The sequence below is a fragment of the Coloeus monedula genome (assembly GCF_965178545.1).
Source record: "Coloeus monedula genome assembly, chromosome: 2".
Lineage (NCBI taxonomy): Eukaryota > Metazoa > Chordata > Aves > Passeriformes > Corvidae > Coloeus > Coloeus monedula.
The window spans coordinates 53016806-53037274 of NC_138782.1; the positions used below are offsets into that span (position 1 = coordinate 53016806).

The window sequence follows — 20469 nt, forward strand, 5'->3', positions numbered from 1 at the left end:
CCAAAGCATATATACAAGGGAGACCAATTCTAACCCTTTTTAGGCAACTTTTCTCAGGATTTTGTTGAAATTCCTCTTGCTGATGGGTGCAGTGAGAATGGTCTTTACACCAAACAAGAGTCCAGTAATCGGTTACTGAATGTCCTGAAATCCCAGGTAAAGTGCCACTAACTGCATGGTAAAATGATCAGAAAAGCATATCAAATCAATATGACAAGAATGAACTGAACACTTGATAGTCACTGCTAAATTGCAGCAAATGTTGCTGAGTTCATTAGCAGTCTTAGCAGCTTTATTAATACTTGTGCTAAATGAAGGAAAGGAACAGACAGACTATAACATTTCTTCTTGGCAGAAATTTTGCTGTCTGTATTGTCTCTGCTGTTGCACTAATCTGAAAGACACCCTAAACTGCACTGGAACATTTGTCCAAGTATGTACCTTTAATATGTCTGCACGCTGCCATCTTACTGTCCTGCACACGGCATTCTCCTTGTGCCCTGTAGAAAGGGAATGTGTTTGGAGGGACACATCCCTACCTGTCAGGTCAGCATTCGGCCACCAGCCAAGCTCACAGGCTTTACACGTGAATTCATCCTGAACAAATTCATTCTCCTTGCAAGCAGTGCAAATCCAGCAGCAGCTCACTTCTCCTTTCCTGATCACCTGCAATCCAAAATACATCCTCAGTTCTGATCCTCTATCAGACAACAAAGAAGCACACACCACCACCCCCCAGCAAACACATAACACATACAACTGTTTAAAATATGACAGGATTCCTGTGTATGGCACATTTCAAACAGCTAGAAAACATGAATAATGATTTTGTATCTATTCCTGCATGTTAAAATTTGTGCTTAGGAGTTCAAGGATAACCTCTGGGGATGATTTTATTTTGTTTTGGGGAAAGCAGTTCTGAGTTGAAAGTACAAAACCATTTTCCCTCTGGTACAGAGGCAGGGTGAATGTCATATTTTCAATCAAACGTCAGGTTTTCTCTGTGAGATGGCAGAGGTCAGGACAAGTAGCTCAGCCCATGCTTAATATATATTGCATAGTAAAAAGCAGTAAACAAAGTCAAAGTTTAGAACAAAGAGTAATTCATGCATATAAATACATATATATATATATATACACGTGTACAAACAAGCACAATCACATACACATAAATTCCAATTTATGTTGAAGTCTCTTTGGGGCTCTTTACACAAGCGTAAATAGAAATTCAGACAAGAGCAGATTACAAAGCATCCTGCTAAACGAAAGTATTGGGTTCTAGCAGAAAAAAAACATTAAGCGGTGACCAACCTCATGCTTCACAACAGCTTTTTTAAGGACAAATATCCCTGAAAATGTTCTTTCTTTGCTGTGAGGGCTGCTAAATGTAATGATCCAATGCTGAGAAGATTATTTCCTTGTCTTGATTCCTAGTTTCATTACCCTGAGGCTGAAAGGAAGATTAAGGATATCTCCAGTTTCTAAGGCTCTGACAAAGACTCTGGCCTTGTTTGCCAGGAAGGAGGAATCCAGCCTTCTCTTCCAGATCTTCCTATCCATCTATATGCAGAGAGAAGTACAGTAGTGAAATGCAAATGTTTGTTTTATTGAATACTGGCTTTGTGGGCTTTTTTTTGTTAACATTTCCTCCTGCAGTCTGTGGAGAGAGTCCAATAGACTTCAAAGAGAGCTGAAGCTGGCATTTTGTATGCATGGTGTTTACATATACACATATACACAAACTGCACAATCTCAAAAACAGGGAAAAGATGTTTGGGAGGGTAGTAAATACCAATAATGTTTCTCCTCCAAGTTTGTTGAGTATGTCACTGTGCCTTTGCCAAATCATCAATCGCTTATTGCTTAGAGTAGCAAAATAGAAATAAAAAGCTGCAAATGTGCTTATTAAATGTAAACAGAAAAGAGGTCTGCTCTAATGAGATTTTGCTGAATGGGCTTCTTGCCATTTTAAACTTAATGCATCCATACCATTTTGATAGTAGTGAAACATGTCTATATGTCATCCAGACATGACTGGTAGCAAATTATTCATAGCCTGATGCAAGTGCTACTCTTTGGTGAACATAGAGTGATTTCATTTGTGTTTCCATTCCTCCTGTTGTGAACATGAGATACAAACAGGTGTGGGGGGGGGGTATTTTTTTTTCAACTTTTCCTTGCAGGTGTTACTGCTGGAACAAAATACTGGATTCCCGTGGGTCATGATATTTTCAAGATCAGCCCCCAAGTGAATCACAGCTACTGAATGTTGTAGGCAATGACTAAGTGAAAATCTTTCTCACATAAGGTGAAATTCAAATTCTGTCACATTAGAAGATTCTGCATCCCTACAAAGGGTAATTTTAGAAAACATGGGCCTGGATATGGTATCATTAAAGAAAGATGTTAATTTAGGAGTCTTTCTATAGTTTTGGCTTTCCTGAACGAAAGGAAGTCCTACCAATTGGCTTGAAAGAAGCTTGCTTGGGTTTAGGGAAAAACACTGACTAGATATTCATATTTCTATAGCAGAAAGTAATTGTCTGAGGCACACCTTAATCTGGCCCTTCAGGCAAGGCTCGCTGCACACCGATCGGACCATTCCGCTCTTATTCATCTGAATTCTGTCGTCGTCAATGTTGAGCACGCCCTCGTGCCAGGTCCCAATGAGGACGTAGTCGTAGCGGTTGGGCTCTATGTACTGCAGGTTCATGATGTCATACCTGCAAGGAAAAAAGAGTGAGTCACTCTCCTGCAACATAAAGGACAAAAATTTACTTCACTCTTCTCCTTCTGCTCTAAATATTCATGTTATCTCTTAATACCAGGGACTTGGTTTTCACAAAAACCCCAGATCCTGTAGGATTTGCAGCAGAATCACAGGAAATGTCAGCTCTGATTGACACACAACTGCTGATTGCCTGCCTTGCATAAAACTGTGGGAAAAATTTTGTGTGTCCAGGAAGAACTGCACGCCAAAGACAGTAAACTCTGCTAAAGATGCACATGTAGGCAATGTCTGGATGCCGTGTTTTCAAATAATTTGTCAATAGGTCTTTAACCTTCACTTGGTGTCTCCACGCAGGCTGGTTGTAGTATAGCCCTTGCTGGATGCTCTTAAGTAGAAATGCTCAAACCAACTGAACTGGTTTGCCATAAGTTAACTGTAAGCTCTAAGTTCAACCATTCATATTATGTAGCCCAGTGATTCTGTCAGGAAAAATTAGCACCTCAGTCACTACAGTAACTTCCTCACCTAGGCAAGCAGGAGAGCACTTCCCAAGGCTAAGGTAAGGGAAGCATAAAGAACTGCTACAATAAACATCCAGCCTCTACCATTGCCTTCAGTGTGTTGGAGCTGGTGTGTGCACATCCCTTATTGATAATTATTCTGTTCATTCTTTTACTCCACAGAATGTGGCTTGTTTCTTAGTATGAAATAAGCAAGAATGAAAGAATGAATGTTGGAGCACAGAGAGGAAGAACAAAAAATGAGGCTAAACCTACAGCCTGGTTTCTTAAGATGAGAAGGGGGAGGACTTTGTTTAATAAATGACAAGAGAAAGAGCATGGAGAACAAGGAATCAGCATTGGAACTGAAAATAACAAAGCATCTTCTATTTTCCAAGCCTGGGATTTACTGCCTTGCTCTTCTGTAATGGATTGCCTCAGTCTCTGGAGATAAAAATCTTTTGTTTATAATGGGTGTTGCTAATCTGTGCATTAAGAATGCTTTAAGAATGAAAGGTAAGGTAAGCAAATTATGAGCCATAAATAAAATTGGGATGTTTGGTTGTGAGCAAAGAGAGACATCTATTTCTTTCTTTTCCATTTTGAGGTTCAAACATGCAAAATTTCAACTCTCTCTGCACTTCACAGAGGGAAGAGGTGCCAGAATTATTCTCTAGGGTAGAGCAGAGTAATTTTCTTAACTAAGTCTTTGGGTTTCTCTAGTTAAAGATGAGTTACAGAAATGCATATTTACAGCTGTAATTAGACCTCAGTTTTGCAAATATGCATGCTCAGTTAATGCCAGTGCCACTGCAGAGCTCCACTGGTTCACATGTGAAAACGGATCCCTGCCACTGAGTTCAATGGAGCTCCAAGCAGGAGGCAGCTCCATTGGTTGGCAATTGGCCACTAATCAAGGCATTGCTTAGGAAAAGGGCAAATTTCAAATTCATTAGTGAACAATTACTTCTCGTATCCCAGTTCTTCTAAAGGAAGTGCCTAAAAAAAGAAATTCTGTTTCCAGGCTTGTGAGGAATTAAGATAGCAAGAAGCAGTGAGAGTCAGGCATTTCATAATGGATACTCAACAGACAGGAGTAAAACTCAGCAGAAATGTACATGCCTCTTCTTAGCAAGGAAAATGTACTTGGATTTTAGTTTGACCGTATATTAGACTGATACAAAATCAGTTACTCTGGGCTGGAAAATTAATTCAGGAAGTGGAATAGAAGATTACTAAAACCTCATATTCCCTTAATGGAATTTTTGAGCCTGCACACATTGTTTTCGTTTTTACAAAAATACATTATGAGGCACAAAGTGACATTAATGCAATATCAATTAAGAGTTTCTTCTGTGTTCTTGTAACACTATTCTCCTTCCTATAGGTTACCTGTCAAAGAATAAAGTAGGTAGATTAAAAGCTCTTACACAGTCTTGCATTATGACAAGTTGTAGTACAATGTTTGCAGCTTTGATATGCAGCTTGAATTTTAAGTGGAAAAATGTGGTCTATCAAATACACTTGGTATATGGAGATGTGTTTAAGTTCTTTATCCTTTCCTTCTTAAGGAAAAATCTGTGCTTAGAGCAAGGAAAAGTTCAGTGCTGGGATACCTCCTCCCATCCCCTTGCTCACATATGTACAACTTTAATAATTTTGAGCTGTGTCCATGCTAAAAATTATGATCCCAAAAGAAGTGGGTTTGATGAGAGTTGTGAAGCACTCAGAGAGTGAGACTTCTTGGAGGCAGTTGTATTTGACACACACATGGCAGAATTTTAAAGAAGCCATTAAAATATTCGGCAGGTAAGAAAATTAATCCTTTTAATAGAAAAGCAAGCTCTCTGGTGTATTGGGAAATGATGTGACCCACTAGGTAGTGTCATATGAACAAGTTACTTGTAAGGCAAGCCAGAATATTAGTCAGCTGGTCACAGGCACACTCTTACTCTAGTTAATCTGAGATAGCTGAAGTTACCTTTTTCCAAAGCCATAATACCAGACTGGTATGGATGTTTGCTATCCTGGAAGTCAGGATGTAAAAGGGCAATGCTGAGCAATGCTGGGATGTAAATGAAAGAAAAAAACACCCATGAATTCAAACTCCAAAACAGAAATGCATATTTGAAAAAAAAAAAGAGATCATTTACGTTCAAGTTTGAAGGCTTTGCATAAGGCAAAATTTGATTACTTACTCAAAGCATTGGAGTTGGTAGCATTGTCATGACTGAAGCCAGAACAGTTATTGGAAATTTTGAACTAAATAAACTTACATGGTTCTAAGCTCAAGTCTAGTTAAGACAAAATGTTAGTTAGGTGAAATATTCCTCTTAGTTTGTGAACTTCAGCATTTCTCCACATATCAAAGGTCCATTGTAGGGACTGAAATTTCTCCTGCGTATTGTCAAAAAGCATTTTATGGTCAGAGGTGTATGCAAATCATTGTTCTAGAGAGGTAAGGGTCTTCATACCAACCACAAGGTAAAAGGAGGCAATTATCTAGAATAGACCAGAGCTAAAAAGGTATCTCTGTATCCCAGAGAAGGATGTTGTGTTGACTATTGCATCCTTCACACCTTCTCCAGCCATTTCTGGAAATTTGAGTGATATGATTGCTACAGAGAAAGGAAATGGGAGCTACTCAATGAAAGTAAAAAGTGCAGCAAATTTACTAGCATGTTCTTAATGACAGTAGAGCAAGCACATACAGTTGAATTTCCAGAGTTACATCCACGTCATTTTTTCCCAGAGGCAGCACAGTCAGCTAAATGACTGCATTTGTGCCCTTCCAATAAAAGTTTGCTTCATATTTCTGCATAAGAGATCTTCAAAGAAAAGTATCTTCACAGAAGAAATACACCTTTGATAACATGCTTTGTGTCTTCTAATCTCATTTTGATAAAACCTTGAAACCATTAATTGAGCCTGAGAGAGAAAAAGAGTTGTATCTAAACAAATGGTTAAGGTTTCATGAAGCTGCAAGGGTTTCAAAACAGGAGATTATGGGAGTGCCAGACAAACATAACTACAGGTAACTCTATCTGCTCCACCCATGATTGCAATTAGGAGTTTGTGAAAGTCAGCTGCTTGAAGCACCTCACAGATTTTGAAAATTATGAGAAAGGTTGCTGTCTTCTAAGAAGGAATATTATTCCACCTTTTGAAGTTGCTTTGTTCACATGATTCGAGGGCAGGATATCTAAAAACTTTTTACACATATGTGTGACATTATTGCGCTGGCATAGAATAGCCAAAAACTAGGAAATTTCATAGCAGGCTGACCTTGGTATATTTAGGTGTTTCTGTGGTGTTTATCTTTCCATTTTGCTGAGATTCAAAAACTCTTTTGAGCATTGACACAGTGCTATGGTCTGTTCACTGATCCACAAAGAGACTTTCCACATGAAGCTGTGGAAACACTACAGCCAATCTGAAGCTACAGACACTTCTGTTAAACTGCTGGCATACAATGATCTGGCAGACTGCAGATCAAATTTCATGTACACATAACCATTCTCTGATATGATATTGCCCATGTCATAAATGCCACAGATTGATCCAACGATTACAGAATGAATAACAAAAAGGTTAATTGAGTTTCCTTGCCCAAACTTGCTAGCTCCAGTTGTGAAAATATAAATGAGGAACAACAACAAAAAAACCCCCCTACCTAAAATAACCTATCAAATTCTAGGTAGGCCAGGGAATCAAGAAAAATGAACCTTGCTGTAGACCAAAATGATGGACCGAATAAATTCTATCATTCTGGCATACTCAGAGAAATATCCTGATATAAACTCTCATATGTTTTGAATTCAGCAGCTGTTCAATCTAATTCTATGCTTGGTACTGATGAGAGTTGTGAAAATGCTCTTGGGTGACAAAATAATAACTAAGAAATAGGCTAAAATTAGAAAATTACATCTAAATATCAAACCAAATAGCTAACAGACAGAAAATGCAGATATGCAAAGTTGGAGTAATGCTTTTATGGACACAAACAGTGTGCAAAAAGCATAAAGCTACACTAAGCAGTAATTTCTCTGTATTATCTAAATTATATGTGCAAAGACTTGATTTATGCATTTGTGTCAATAAGTATGTGTTCGAATGTAAGCGAATTGCTTGCTTCTGCTTTCAAAGGCTGACCTAACTGATCTGTATCTTTGACTAAAAGAATCAACACTGACTAGCTTTTTATTACTAATTAAATGTAATGAACTGTTTAAATGTATATACTGTTAAAATATGACAATAGGAAAAATATAACACTATAGAAAATGGTAAAACATTGGCCGCTTTTGCTAATAAAGCCTAGTAATAGAGATAAGAGTTGCTTTCAGACCACTGTGTCTTATGAATACTCTTTGGAGGCATGAAAAGACATGAAAATTCCTGTTTGGTCCAGAGCCCTCCCTTGGTGTGGTGTTGGCACTCAGATGCACTTATGCAATAAGCCCAAAGATGGAGTGAGAGAGTCTTTTATAACACTCTAATAACTCAGTAGGAAAACAAACTTCAGTGAAGCAATCCTTGAGTAGGTTTCAATTCATAATGAATTTTGTACTTCGGCAGCTGAATTAAATGTATTTATAAAATAGAAAACAAACAAACAAACAAAAAATCCACGTGTTAAAATAGTTTAACAGAACCCACAAAACTAAATGAAAGGACAGCTCTCTGTCAGTTTGCTCCCATAAGAGAAACAAAGGTGACATCCAAGTTCACAAAGGTGCTGCCTTACCTACTTCTTGGGTACATCCTGAGTCTGCTAGAGGGGCTAGACAACAGCAGCTGCCACAGCTGGGACCAGACCGCAGATGAGTGAAACACAGAAACTTCTACCAACCCCCCTCCCCCCATCATTTGTCCTGCTCTACACAGACCTATCTTTAAATTCTGGGACTGGTCTGATGTATTTGGAGTGAAACAAGTTAAGGAGATCATACAGGAGCTTACCAATCAACACTAAATAGTCTCTGGCAAGGTTTCAGCAGAGCTCCAATTGGAAAGGGATGTGCTCCTCCCTTTAAAACCATGGCAAGTAAATGCTTCATTAAATTCCAATAATTTGTATTAGGCTTTATACATACTAAAACCCTGGTGCTGAGCCCCAGTAGTACCTTGCACACCAGAAGTCTGTGAGTTACAAGGTCATCTCCTTTTACAAGGATTGATTACAAGATTGATTTTACAAGGTTTGTCATCTCCTAAAACACTAGAAATTTATAGGCGATACTGTAGTTCCTGTCCCAATATAAGATACCATGTGTTACCAGTGTTATTTCTGGCTGTGGGAAAGACTGGTCCATGCTTTATGTTTCAGCAAAACAGCCAAAGAAATCTACATCACCAAATGCAGTAACATTCCCACTTCCCACCCTCTGGTTTAATTAGTAGAGATGAAACCTCTTTACCTTCCAGGAGCATCTCCCTTTTCATCAAACCAAACTTCTTCTCCAGAAACACCAATGAATGAGGATTTGAGGAGGAACTCCAAGAGCTTGCTGCCATCAATTGGCTTCATAGCATCACACAGTCCAACGTGTCCAGGGCAAAGGGAATGATGCATATTTTGTAGCCCGTAAGCCATAGCATATATAGCATTGATGACAAATCCCATTTTACTGTCCTGCACATAATTTTCTTCTAGGCTCTCATTGCCTACAACAGTAAGAAAAAAAGTGTTGTTAGAAACAAAGATGAAATGACATGAAAATATGAAAAAGCAATGACACATAAAAAGAGATTTCCTTATTTCTCTGATAAAGCTTTAGAGGCATAAGCAAGGTTCCAGTCAGGGATTTAAAATAAATAAATAAATAAATAAATAAATAAATAAAACACTTCCCCACCACTACCCCAGAAATCTTGAATTCATTGAAAGCTAAATGCTCCATGAGAAAGCACCCATTTAATCACGTTGTCATCGTTCGTTTGTTATTTTTTGATTTTTTGCTTGTCATTCCTAAATATTCTTTATTTTAGGGAAGGTTAATCAAGATAGATTTCAGCTGGAAGCATTTATAAAAGTGATTTCCTTGCAAATTTGACTTTTTTTTACATTTGAAGGTTTTTTTTTTCTAAATCTCATGTTTTTGAGGTTCAAGATAGCAATGTCCCTTTCAGTGTTAACAAGTAAACAATGTAAATCAGCATCACTTCTCGAGATATCAGAAAGAGTCATTTTAGTTAAAAGTAGTAGTAGATACGCAACTGCTACAGAAAGTCAGCCAAAGTTTGTTGTACTGAGTTTTTGTGTAACTGCAGCCTGAGCGGACATTGAAGTCTCCTTCCTTTGATCAGAAACAATGTGGCAGTGAAGGTTTTCTCTACACGTAGGTTTTCCCTCTGACCTGCAGGTGGGCCGGCAATGTCAGAGGGCGCTGTTTTTCGTCTGCACTTCCCATCAGACCCCGCTGGGTCCTGGGCTGCGCCTTGCTTGCCATCTGCCAGCCAAACTGCTGCAGAACACTGCCAGCGCCATCCCCAAGGCACTGCAGACCTGTGCTGCGTAGTCCTGAGGCAGCTGGAGGTAAGGAACCTCCTTGTTTTCTGTCTTTCCCCTAGTCATTCAGTCACAATGTACTCCAAACTGCAAGTCGCTTTTATCTGGAGGCCTCCCACGTTACTCGATGTTTAGCAGGCAATTGCAATCCAGTCTCTGTTATTTTGTCTCAGTAACACCTTGTGTATACCAGGGAAGTAGGATGTGTGAGAGACTAGGTGTTAACTGACACTCCTTGAATCCAGGTTGAAGAAGATATTTGTTATTTTAATATGGTGAAAGGAGGTAAAAATCTACAAGTTCACCAAAACTTTCAAGTTAAAAAATAGTTCCTTACCCTACTGTAGATATGATATGGCTTTCAAACCATACCATGAAGACTGTCCTTACATTTATCATTGGAAAAGGCTCTAATTTGGTAGGTCTTCTCAGTTTCTTTGCCCTAAAACTCAGAAATTTCAGCTGGGAATTCACTGAATTCTCTGACAGCAGAGATCCCAAATGCAGGGATGTCTATCTTGCTTTCTCTGGGTTGCATTGCAGCTGGGCAAGAAAATTTTGCCTCAGTAACTATTTTGCAGATGAGCTGAACATAGCAAACAGATGTGTTGGTGAATTTAAAATGCTTTGTGAATATAGCATAATCTGACTGAATGAGTTCATGTGCTTCTCACTGCTATATATTCACCACCAGCACCACCAAGCAAGGAGCAGCTGAAGAAATTCTTTCCAGAGGCAAGGTATCTGCCTCTTTCTTTGTGAGAGAAGATTCACAGCTCCCATTCAAATCACCAACCACCAATCATGAAACCAACACCTTTCAGATTCATGCTGAGAAACACAGAAAGAATAAAAACCTTATATGCAAGATGACAGAACATTTACCCAGGGAAGCAGAAAGTGCACCTGTGCATGTGCACCCTCACTTGTGTACAGCATAGCCTAGACATCTGTATGCCTGTATATGTTAATATATAGCCTCAAAGTATCTGTTGGTGTGTTTTATCAGCTGATTTGTCCCATAGGATTAGCACACTGTGAATTTATCACTGATTCTGCTTTCTTGTAGCTAGAAAATGAAATTGTTCTTGGTCCCTAAGTGAATGAAAGACAGAAAGAACCTGGGCTTGGCACAGCAGTCCTCTCTTGAGAAGCTTCTGGGCAGTGGGTTGCGGAAGAGATCACAAAAACAGATAGTGCACAGCACTCACAGTCTACTCTTTTGAACCTGAAAGTTTATCTCAGATCTTCCTTTTTAATTAGTTAAAAAAAAGGAGCATAAACATCAGTAAGGCTTGCAGGAGAAAAGGATAGCATCTGTGTGTTTCCTGAGGCAAGCCTTCATGTGGCTGCTGGAGGTAGAAAATGAAATGTAACAGTGCTTGCCAATGTTTAAAAAGAGGCCATTTCCCTTAAGTATGCATTCGCTCAGCAAAACATGCTTTGGATTATCATATTTCAATATAATATGCATACTTCCAAAGAGAATAAATATTTGATGGTGGAAGGATTTGCTTTTGACTATTTTGGTATGAACACCTAAATTAAGGTTGCAAGCATATATTTCCACACTGCAGAGGTGACTGCCTTAATGTCACCTCTAGAAATAATTGTATTGTAGTGGATAGCAACATGAGAATTGTCTGAATGAATTGTCTCCCAATCAGCAATATAAAAATTCCTATATGCAAATAAGATATTTTCTGGTAAATCCAGAATGAGAAGTCATTCTTTCCCTAAACATGACTTCCTAGAGTCAGAATCCACTTATTTCATTTTCATTGTTATGTCATCAATACATTATGCATTTGAATTTGTAAAATTCACTCAAGACAATCAGTAAGAAATGTGTATGTTTTTAAAACAAAAGAAACCACGTAATTGCATTCAGCCACAGACAAAACAATGTTCACTTAGGTTTCCATAAGGCAAGTTTTTGATAAATGCAAGAATTTTACTATATTTGTCATGGGGCTTCTCTATAACTTGTATTTTGCCTCAGTAAGTCTTTGAAATGTAACAAAGAGCAAAGCAGAACTCGGAACAGTGAAGCTTTTATTTTTTCTTTGTTTCTCAGCCCTTGGAAGAAAATATCATTGATCTACAAAGACTAATAGAAAAATATTTTGTTAGCTTTCTTCCTTCTTCCTTTTTTTTTTTAATTTTTTTAAATTTTTTTTGAAACCTTAGCTTTTACTAAGCGAAGAAAAATTGTAAGCCTTAAGTCATATGAGTACTGGATTAATTGAAGTCACTCAAATTAGACCATTAATTTTTGGATGACCTTGAAGAATTCAGGTGTCCTAAATATCAAACTTACTTAATTTTGTATTGGATGTAATGCAAATCTTCCTTTAATAATTCAAGTTTAACAGCTTCTCAGTAGTCTGGGTCATTTTTTTTTATCACAGTTTTGATTTTAGCCTTTATTCCTGTCAGTACATCTCGGAGGATGAGGGCATATACATACATACACTACAAATTGGAAAGGAAAAGAAGAAAAAAACAACAAACAAAACCCAACAAAAAACCAGACACCACATCCTGGCTGCACACGACTGAAAAATGCTCCCAATAGTGCTAAAAGTGATACCACAGTACAGGGGGAAGGAAGGAAGAGAAAACAGTCCAAATTTTCACGAAACTCACTGTTAATCTTTCCATTTACTATTATGCACCTCACAGCTAACTAATACTAGCTTCAGCTAAGTCCTTAGAAGGATCTGAGTGTGAAGCAGCCATGACTTTACTTTAGTGCTTTTGCTGTGAAGTCAGCTCTTGAGAGCAGAGAGCCTATTTTGCAAATCCCACTTGACAAACCAAAATAAAGAAAAAATATGCTATTGGAATTATGGCAAGACATGAGTTACCTTTCCTGTAAAAGTAAAGTTAGGAGATGTCTCTTCATATTCAGTATAAAACTCAGCACCAAGGATTACTTGTTTGCAGTCCTTAGAAAGGTTAGGCCAGGAGAGAATTTGTGATGGAAAGAAATGTAAAAACATTTTCGTTGGGGAATCTGATGAATACCTAGCCAGTTGGCAAATTTTGAGCAAACACAGACATTTGATAAAGAACACAGTCTGTTCACAGATGACTCTTGATTAGCTTAAAAAGCCAAAATCTCTTCAGCAATATTGTTATAAAGGGTAATATTTCATGTGGAATAGGCAGACAGTTTTATGATTTCCTACGGTCACCTGCTGAATATTTAGCGTCACATAAAAAGTTAGCAACTGTATGAAAACTATCTTCTTTTCAGGTGGTCCTGACAGAGGTATGAAGGTATTAAAAATTGTATATATTGCCTTCTTTATTTGTAGTGGTCCTTTCCAGAATTGCCATGCTTCATGGGTAGGCCAAATGAGATTTTATCTTTGTTGCAAGTTACAACATGGGTGATGATTGCATTCAATGGTGATGGTTGGTAACTTATGCAAAAAAAAAAAAAAATTCTGGAAGGACAATTGGGGCAAAATTTCGTTGGGAAAATGAAATGAAATAAAATTAATCTCCCTTACTTGGGTTGCATATGCCAAGGAGTAAATAGGGCAGGGCTCCCCCCAAAAAATGCCATGGATGAACTGGTAGAGCAGTACCGAGGCTCATAGCAAATGTCCATATGTGTTGGACAAATTGTGGAGGCAGGTTTCTTATGCTCCCCTTCAGTCCCAACATACACTGCTTATACCACAGGATGGCCAAACACTGGAAGAGGCTGCCTAGAGAGCTGGTCAATGTTTCAAGCCTGTCAGCAGTTGGAACCATTTGGACAAAGCCCTTAACAACCTGCTTTAACTCTGGTTCAGGCCCAACGAAACTGAATTAAGAAAACTCCAATGAAACAAAAGAACCCCCAGCAGCTCTGAGAAAATTTCCACATCTTCCTCTGTGCAGGTTTGTGTTGAAATGTGCTGTTGTCATAGCATGTCCTTGCAAAACAATGGAAGTCACATATCTTACAGTGTCTCATGCTAGGGAAGACCTGCAAACTTCAACCACAGCAAATTTGTGTCATAGGATCTTGCTAGAAGCAGGGCAGGAGGTCAGCATTTTTGAACTGATCAGTCATTTTAAATGTGGGACCCTAAAGGCAAGAACTAAAGATTATTCTGGAAACTAAATGACACATTAATGGTGATGAACAAACTTAGTTAATGGTGATTTTTGTAAACTTTTAGGATATATGGCTATTAGAAAAATTGGAGCAGTTTTAGTTAGACAGTTAAGTATTTAGTTATGGTTTTATCTTTGTGTACATAGGAGAGAAAATGTAACCAATTCTACATTTCTGTGTTGTCACCAATCCCTTGAAAAACTTTAATTTTTAATTTTATTTAGAACTATAGAATAATTTAGGTTTAAAAAGAATTTTAAGATCATTGAGCCCAACCATTAACCTGACACTGCCAAGTCCACCACTAAACCCTTTAATATCTTTTATGATAGCTAGATTGGGTTCTAGTTGGGCTCTGGCGCTTCTAATTTTCTCCCTGCATAACCTCATGAAATCCTTGTAGTCCTTTTGAGTTGCTTGCCCCTTCACTCTAACACCATAAACTCTCCGGTTTTGACCTGGGTTCCAGCCAAAGATCTCTGTTCAGACAGGTCAGTCTTCTTCCCTGGCTTATCTCTCCGCACATGGGAACATTCAATGGTGGCTAATCCTCTGAGAACCACGCCAAACTATGATTGTATAAAATAATTTTTGCAAAGAGGTTCATTTGTTTTAACTCATTTGGCATTATTGATTCAGATGTTTTAGAAATATTGCCAGTTCACTCCCTCTTATATTCTATTTATAGCATCTTTTCACATTATCTAACTTCAAAGATAACAATAAAATTATTTAACAAATTTCACTTCAAGGCACTGCAAAATGAATAACAGAGATTATAATGTCTCTAAGTGTGATAAGTACAACAATGGTGTGTTTAAAACCTGTGCATCTTTTGGTTTTTTCTCTCCATGTCACCTGTTTGTTAACAAAAACATTCTGATAATTAATATTGTATGGCTGAATGAAATGTGCACATCTTGGGGGTAAAAAGTGAACTTTTGTTCATGCTACTGTACTCATTAAGTCCAAAAATAAGTCACAGGCAAAAAATAATTTATTCTATATGAAAACATCCAAAAACCTCTTCCAGCCCACAATCAAATATACAGTAATAAGAAATTCTGAAGTTTTATTTTCTTATGTAACTGCCTGTTTTCAAAGGCAATTCAAGCTGTAGCTGTCTTCCTATGAGGCAAAGGCCAGGAGATATTATTTGGTGACCAAAACAAGCAGTTGTGGATGACGGCCACAGGTTCCGCTTGTCGTGGGCTGTCTCAATGACTTTGCTGTCTCTATGTGCATGCTAATGTGACCACCAACAATCTGTGGAAAAATTATCTGGGGGCGAAGCATATTTTCCAAGCCAAAAGATGATCAGAAAAAACAAGGCTTTGCTTCATTCTCAATTAAAAAAACATTTACAGTTTTTGTGAGAGAGAATTGATAGGCTTAAAAATTTCTCACAGACCATAATAAATGTTTCATTCAACCTACAACAAATGATCCCATCATGGTAAATTACTGTTTCTTTTATGGCTTCTGCTCCCAGGAAACCAGTTACTAGACTGTTTTCAACCAGAACAGGATACGTGCAATTCACTTCCTACTTTGATGTCTGTATCTTTGCAGCAGGGAGGCAAGTCCAAGAGGAAGCTAAATACAGTGAAAGAGAGGAGAGATCCCTTACAGGGGTCACATATATGGAGGATAGAGCTATCAAAAAGGCACAAGATGAAACAGCTAACTAAATTCCCACTGTATGTGAACTTTTTGTTTGACTATTTGTTGGACAGAGCTCCTTTATTTGTAAGGTAAGGCTGAGGAAGGATGTATTATTGTTATATAAGAAAAGAGATATTTCCTTAACTTCCCCCTGAGCATCATGTCACCACTCTATAGGAAATAATGCATTTCTCTATCTAGAACTGCAAGTTTCTCCACTTTTTGACAAGAAGAGAGGAAGAAGAGCTTTCACAGGAGCAGCGAAAAGGAAGGAATAGCTTATAATATGTGGGTTCTACACCAGATTTCAAAACATGCTGATAAACATTTGACATCTTACAGTACTCATGAAGCAATAAACGGAGTTCACAGGGTTTCAGACTTTGTTTTCAGGATGTCATTAAATCAGAAAGGTTTTGCTTCCATTCTTCAAATGGTTTTTATTTCCCCAAGCAAAGAGATTCAATTCATGCAATTACATTTGATGTATTTTTCCCTGAAAAGCTAGGATACAATTACAGTTACCAGTGAGATACCCGGCTATTTTCTTTCTGAGCATGGTAAAATCTGAAAGACTCTCAGATACTCCTGCTTTGTTACATCTGGTGAATGTTGTTTTTAACTGGGATTAGTGTACTTCTATTCTTGTATGAAACTAGAGAGAAGAGAAACACCCATTTGAAAGCTGGATGTTCAGCAAAAGCTCTTCAAAAATTTGCACTAGAATTCTCTAAGGCATTAACAGGATGACAGACATTGATTGCAGCAATGTTTGTATACAAGGGGTTATTTTTTATCACTAGCAAATTTAGTCAAATCACTGATGAAATTTCTTCTCTTGGAATAAAGTTTATATTGAATTTAAAAGGATTTGGGTTTTTAAACTTCTTTTTACCACCATATATTTTACAGATGCCAACTCCATGGCTAAAAGAAACCAGAAAGTGTGAATTCAGCCATCAAGGTACAGGTTCTCCCTCATTTCAGATATCTAACACCTAAACCTTGGAAGATTAGTTCCCATTTTATATATACTATACACACACCACCAGTGTCTTCGGTTTCCTTGTCTGCTTTTGTGAGTATGCCACATTATTCCCCGGTGTTCAAAAAGAAGTGTCTTTCTTTTGTCTCTCCCTATGTGTCAGAAGCAGTGAGGAAAGATTTTAATTAAATTTACTTTCTTGGTTCTCCACATCATGTTATGTAAGCACATTAGGGCTTTAAGAGCTTAGTATCAAAGACTCTGGAATAAGTCTGGCACACACAAATACAAGAGTGCCACAGTGAAGCTGAAACATTATGAGGAGAAATGACTGTACAAGTCGATGACTCACTCATTAATGTAGAGGGAGTGTCAAAGTCTTTAAGTACAGGGCAGGAGAAAGTGGACTCAGCAGTGCTGCCAGCCCTATGCAAAGTCTGAACTCATGGGTACAACCCATACACCACACAACTTGGGAGCAAAGCAAAAGGAAACTGACCTAACTCCTCCTTCATTTCCCAGTCTGCAGACTTTGCTAAACAGATACAAGAGTCTGAAGCTTGCTCCCCCCTCTGCCCTCTCTGCCTCTTCCCATGGACATTCCAGACTCTCACATAACTATATGACTCCAGGAGGGGCAACAAGTGACAATGCACATAACTCATGCTTACACTATGGGGGATGATAAAGACGTGTTCGAATGTGTCTTTGTCCAAGAGAGCAGAGAAAGATTTCCTCTTGCATCTCCTTTCTGTGACCCAGAGAAGCTAAGCAGGGGATGAGAAGACTGTCAATTTTCCTAGGGCTGGCTGCAACCTTAAGTGATTGTGAAGATTGTGTGCCTGATGCCACGCAATAATGCAGGGGTGAGCAGGCAGGGCACATCTGGGTGAGATATGGCACACTGTCATAGGTTAGCAAGCATAGTCCCGGAAGGGATGTCCTTGCTGAGGGGTGCTTACAGTTTCCTCTGGAACTGATAGAACCTATCAGCTGGCCAGTTTGAATATGGACAATTCTCTAAGCCACTTAAAGTTGTGACCGCCTCTGTGATCCACATTTAAGAATAGGCAAACTCCCCCTCCAAGCTCTCTCTCGTTTCCGGCACTGGGACAGGTGGCTGCGGGCCCCGTGTGGGGGCCAGCGGGCCCGGCCAGGCCCTGCTTGGGCCAGGCCGGGCCGGGCCACGGCCATCCTGGAGCCATGGACCTGTTCCAGCCATGGAACCCCCCCCCACTGCCTTGCCGTGGGCAGCTGGAGCGGCTTGGCTCTCCCCCCTCTCCACTTCGATAAGAAAAATTCAACATTCCAGCTGCAAAGCTGCAAAGCCGAGGTGAGATTAACCCTTTTACTGCTGTGAAGAGCTGAAAACCTGAGGGAAGAGAGAGAGGAGATGCTTAAAGCTGAAATTCTGTTGTGAAGCTATGATATATCAGAGTATCCTGTTGTAATTTCATGAAGATCTGGGGGGTGGAGTGTTCAACTCGTGAGCAGAAGCACCTGCACTGAGATAGGCAGATGCTGACGCGGCTGTAATTTCATGAGAAGTTTGGACAGGGAGAGATGAACCAGATGAGGACTTTTGCTCCAAATGGGAAAGGAGAAAACCTCAGTTCCTAGAGATGCTCCCAGAGATAGTCCTAACGATGAAGATGATGAAGACCCTTTGCTCCCAGGGAAGGAGAAGGGCCTCTGTTTTTGTTTCTGAACGGCTCAACCTTAAAATTGTATCCCAAAAAACTTCAAGAGTGGACCCTCGAAAGCAGTTGCGGGAAAAGCTGCAAGTCGGGGGAAAGGACTCACACGCAGGCAGAGAGACTCCTCTTCCTAAATGGACTGAACAATATTTGGAAGTGGGCGGCTGCCTCGTTGTGATACTGTTTTCATTCATAGCATGAGCAAGAAGAGACTTCTCTTTCTAAATGGACTGAACAAGGTTATTATGAAAGTGGTAAACAGACTGAACATCCTTAAGGGTTGTCTTTTTACATTGTCAGTGGGAGAAGGGAGGAAGGTGGGGGGGAGGAGAAGAGTTCTGAAGGTGGTATAATTGTTTTTTTCCTACTTTTAGGTCTGTTAATAAACTTCTTTATATTCTTTCAAGATTGGTGCCTGCTTTGCATTTCTCCTAATTCTTATCTCACAGAAGATAAACAGTAATGAGTATTTTAGACCAAACCACTACACACATTCACCAGCTCTCCCAGCTGATGTGCAATGCTGCAACCCCCGTCGGCCTTCAGAAGAGGCTGCAGGAAGGCTGGAGGCCTTTGCAGCAATTGCCAGCATGGCTTTGCCAGAATTGCATCATTGGAGTGGGAGGCAGGTGAGGGAAAAACAGGCCTGTGTTGGAGAAAAAGTTCCTTTTCCCCTTCTCCATAAATCTGCATTGCCTGCTCTGTCTCTTGAGTTATTTAGCAGCAAAAGAAAGGACTTGAATGGAAATATAATGCATCACCTAAGGGCCATGCTAACAGCACAGCTGTCTGTATGCCAGGAACCCCAGGAGAGGAACCCCAGGAACCTTCATTAGGCTGCCCCTGGCAAGGCGTAGCTCTCCACCAACAGAGGTTTTGAGATCTACACAGATTGTTCCCATGTATTTATAACTCCTGTCACTGAGAGCTGAAAGAAACTGATCACAGAGTTGAAAAGTTGCAATATATGTCCACAAAACTACGTATAGCAACAGGAAAAGGAGCAAGAAACTGGATAACAAGCTGAGAGATTCCACAAGAAGTTCATGTACAGGGGAACATGCTGTTAAATGCAGGTCTGGAGAAATCTACTTAGAGCAGATGGCTTGACAGAAGCTCATCAGCCTAATAAAGCTTCTGTAGGGGATGACATTACAGCCTGAAGCCTCTGTGTTTCTTCCCACTAGGCTAAAATTCCTCATAAGAAATTTTTTTTTACAAAAAATCCTAGGATTTATGGCCCTATGAGGATGATATGCTGAGATTCTTTCCCTTCTAAACAAGCCTGCAAGCCAGCATTTGAAACCTCTTCTGTACACATCCACTGCTATGAACTGTTAAAGGCTTGGCAGGAAATTTTAGTATTGCATCTCCTTGTTCCTAGCTTTTAATGGAATGATCTTGATGAAATAGCTCTGCAGTGAAGCCTGGTTTTTAATGAAAAAGAAATTGAAGGATCTACAAAGTATAGCTCAGTGCAAGGTGAAAAAACTCAACCCACTTCAAAGCATAAAAAAGAAAGATTTGTACCCGTGATATTTGTATGTGTACTTCAATGAAATCAGCTTGAGAAGTACAATTCACAGAACATTCAACAATGAAGCAACATAACAAAAAAACTGCCCAAAATTCTAAGTTTTAAGGTTATTGATTGCCTCATTTTGGCTATTATCTTAATTCCTGTTCTTTGGAATTAACAGACTGGAAAACAACAGAAGAAAATAACTGCCCCTATTTGAAACAAATTACTTTCTGGATCTTGTACTCTCAAGTAAGCATCAGTTCAAATGGTTTGAAAAGAAACATGACTTTGTATTTATTTTTATGGCTGCAGTCATGTGCCAAAACAGAAGTATACTTAAAAATGCCATAATGCAGTAAAATTATGAACGTTCATTTTTATGCACGCTCTAACAAAAATGTTTGGAATTAACTCCATTGTGAAGCATGCAAGCTGTAAAGATATTTCATCTACTTTCTGATCATAAAAATAATCAATATTTGGCCATTCTAGCTTATGGAAGTTCATCCCTGATTAAAATACTGTGATCATGTATTGGAAGGCTCATGGAACTGACCAGGAAATCACATGGAAATAGAGTGGCTTATTATGGTCAAATACTCAAACATGATATGCAAGGCTTTAGACTGGGAATCAATAAAACTTTGGTAGTGATTCTGAACTTGGGAATCTATCAAGTCAGAAACAGTTTAGGCTTAAAAGAAATCTACGCTAATTCAGAGAGTTAGGACGTAACATTAA

At 38.9% G+C, this 20469-nt stretch overlaps 1 protein-coding gene across 2 annotated transcripts in view; it reads right to left on the reverse strand.

Moving 5' to 3' along the window:
* The window catches only part of GRM1 (glutamate metabotropic receptor 1), a gene marked incomplete at both ends in the record, with an annotated part of 188683 nt that overhangs the window by 34432 nt on the left and 133782 nt on the right, over positions 1–20469 (reverse strand). For both annotated transcript variants that reach the window (XM_082302657.1, XM_082302658.1), the window contains 3 exons: positions 540–666; positions 2555–2723; positions 8652–8898. In XM_082302657.1, the coding sequence (XP_082158783.1) occupies positions 540–666; positions 2555–2723; positions 8652–8898 (543 nt within the window). The remainder of the gene's footprint in view (positions 1–539; positions 667–2554; positions 2724–8651; positions 8899–20469) is intronic.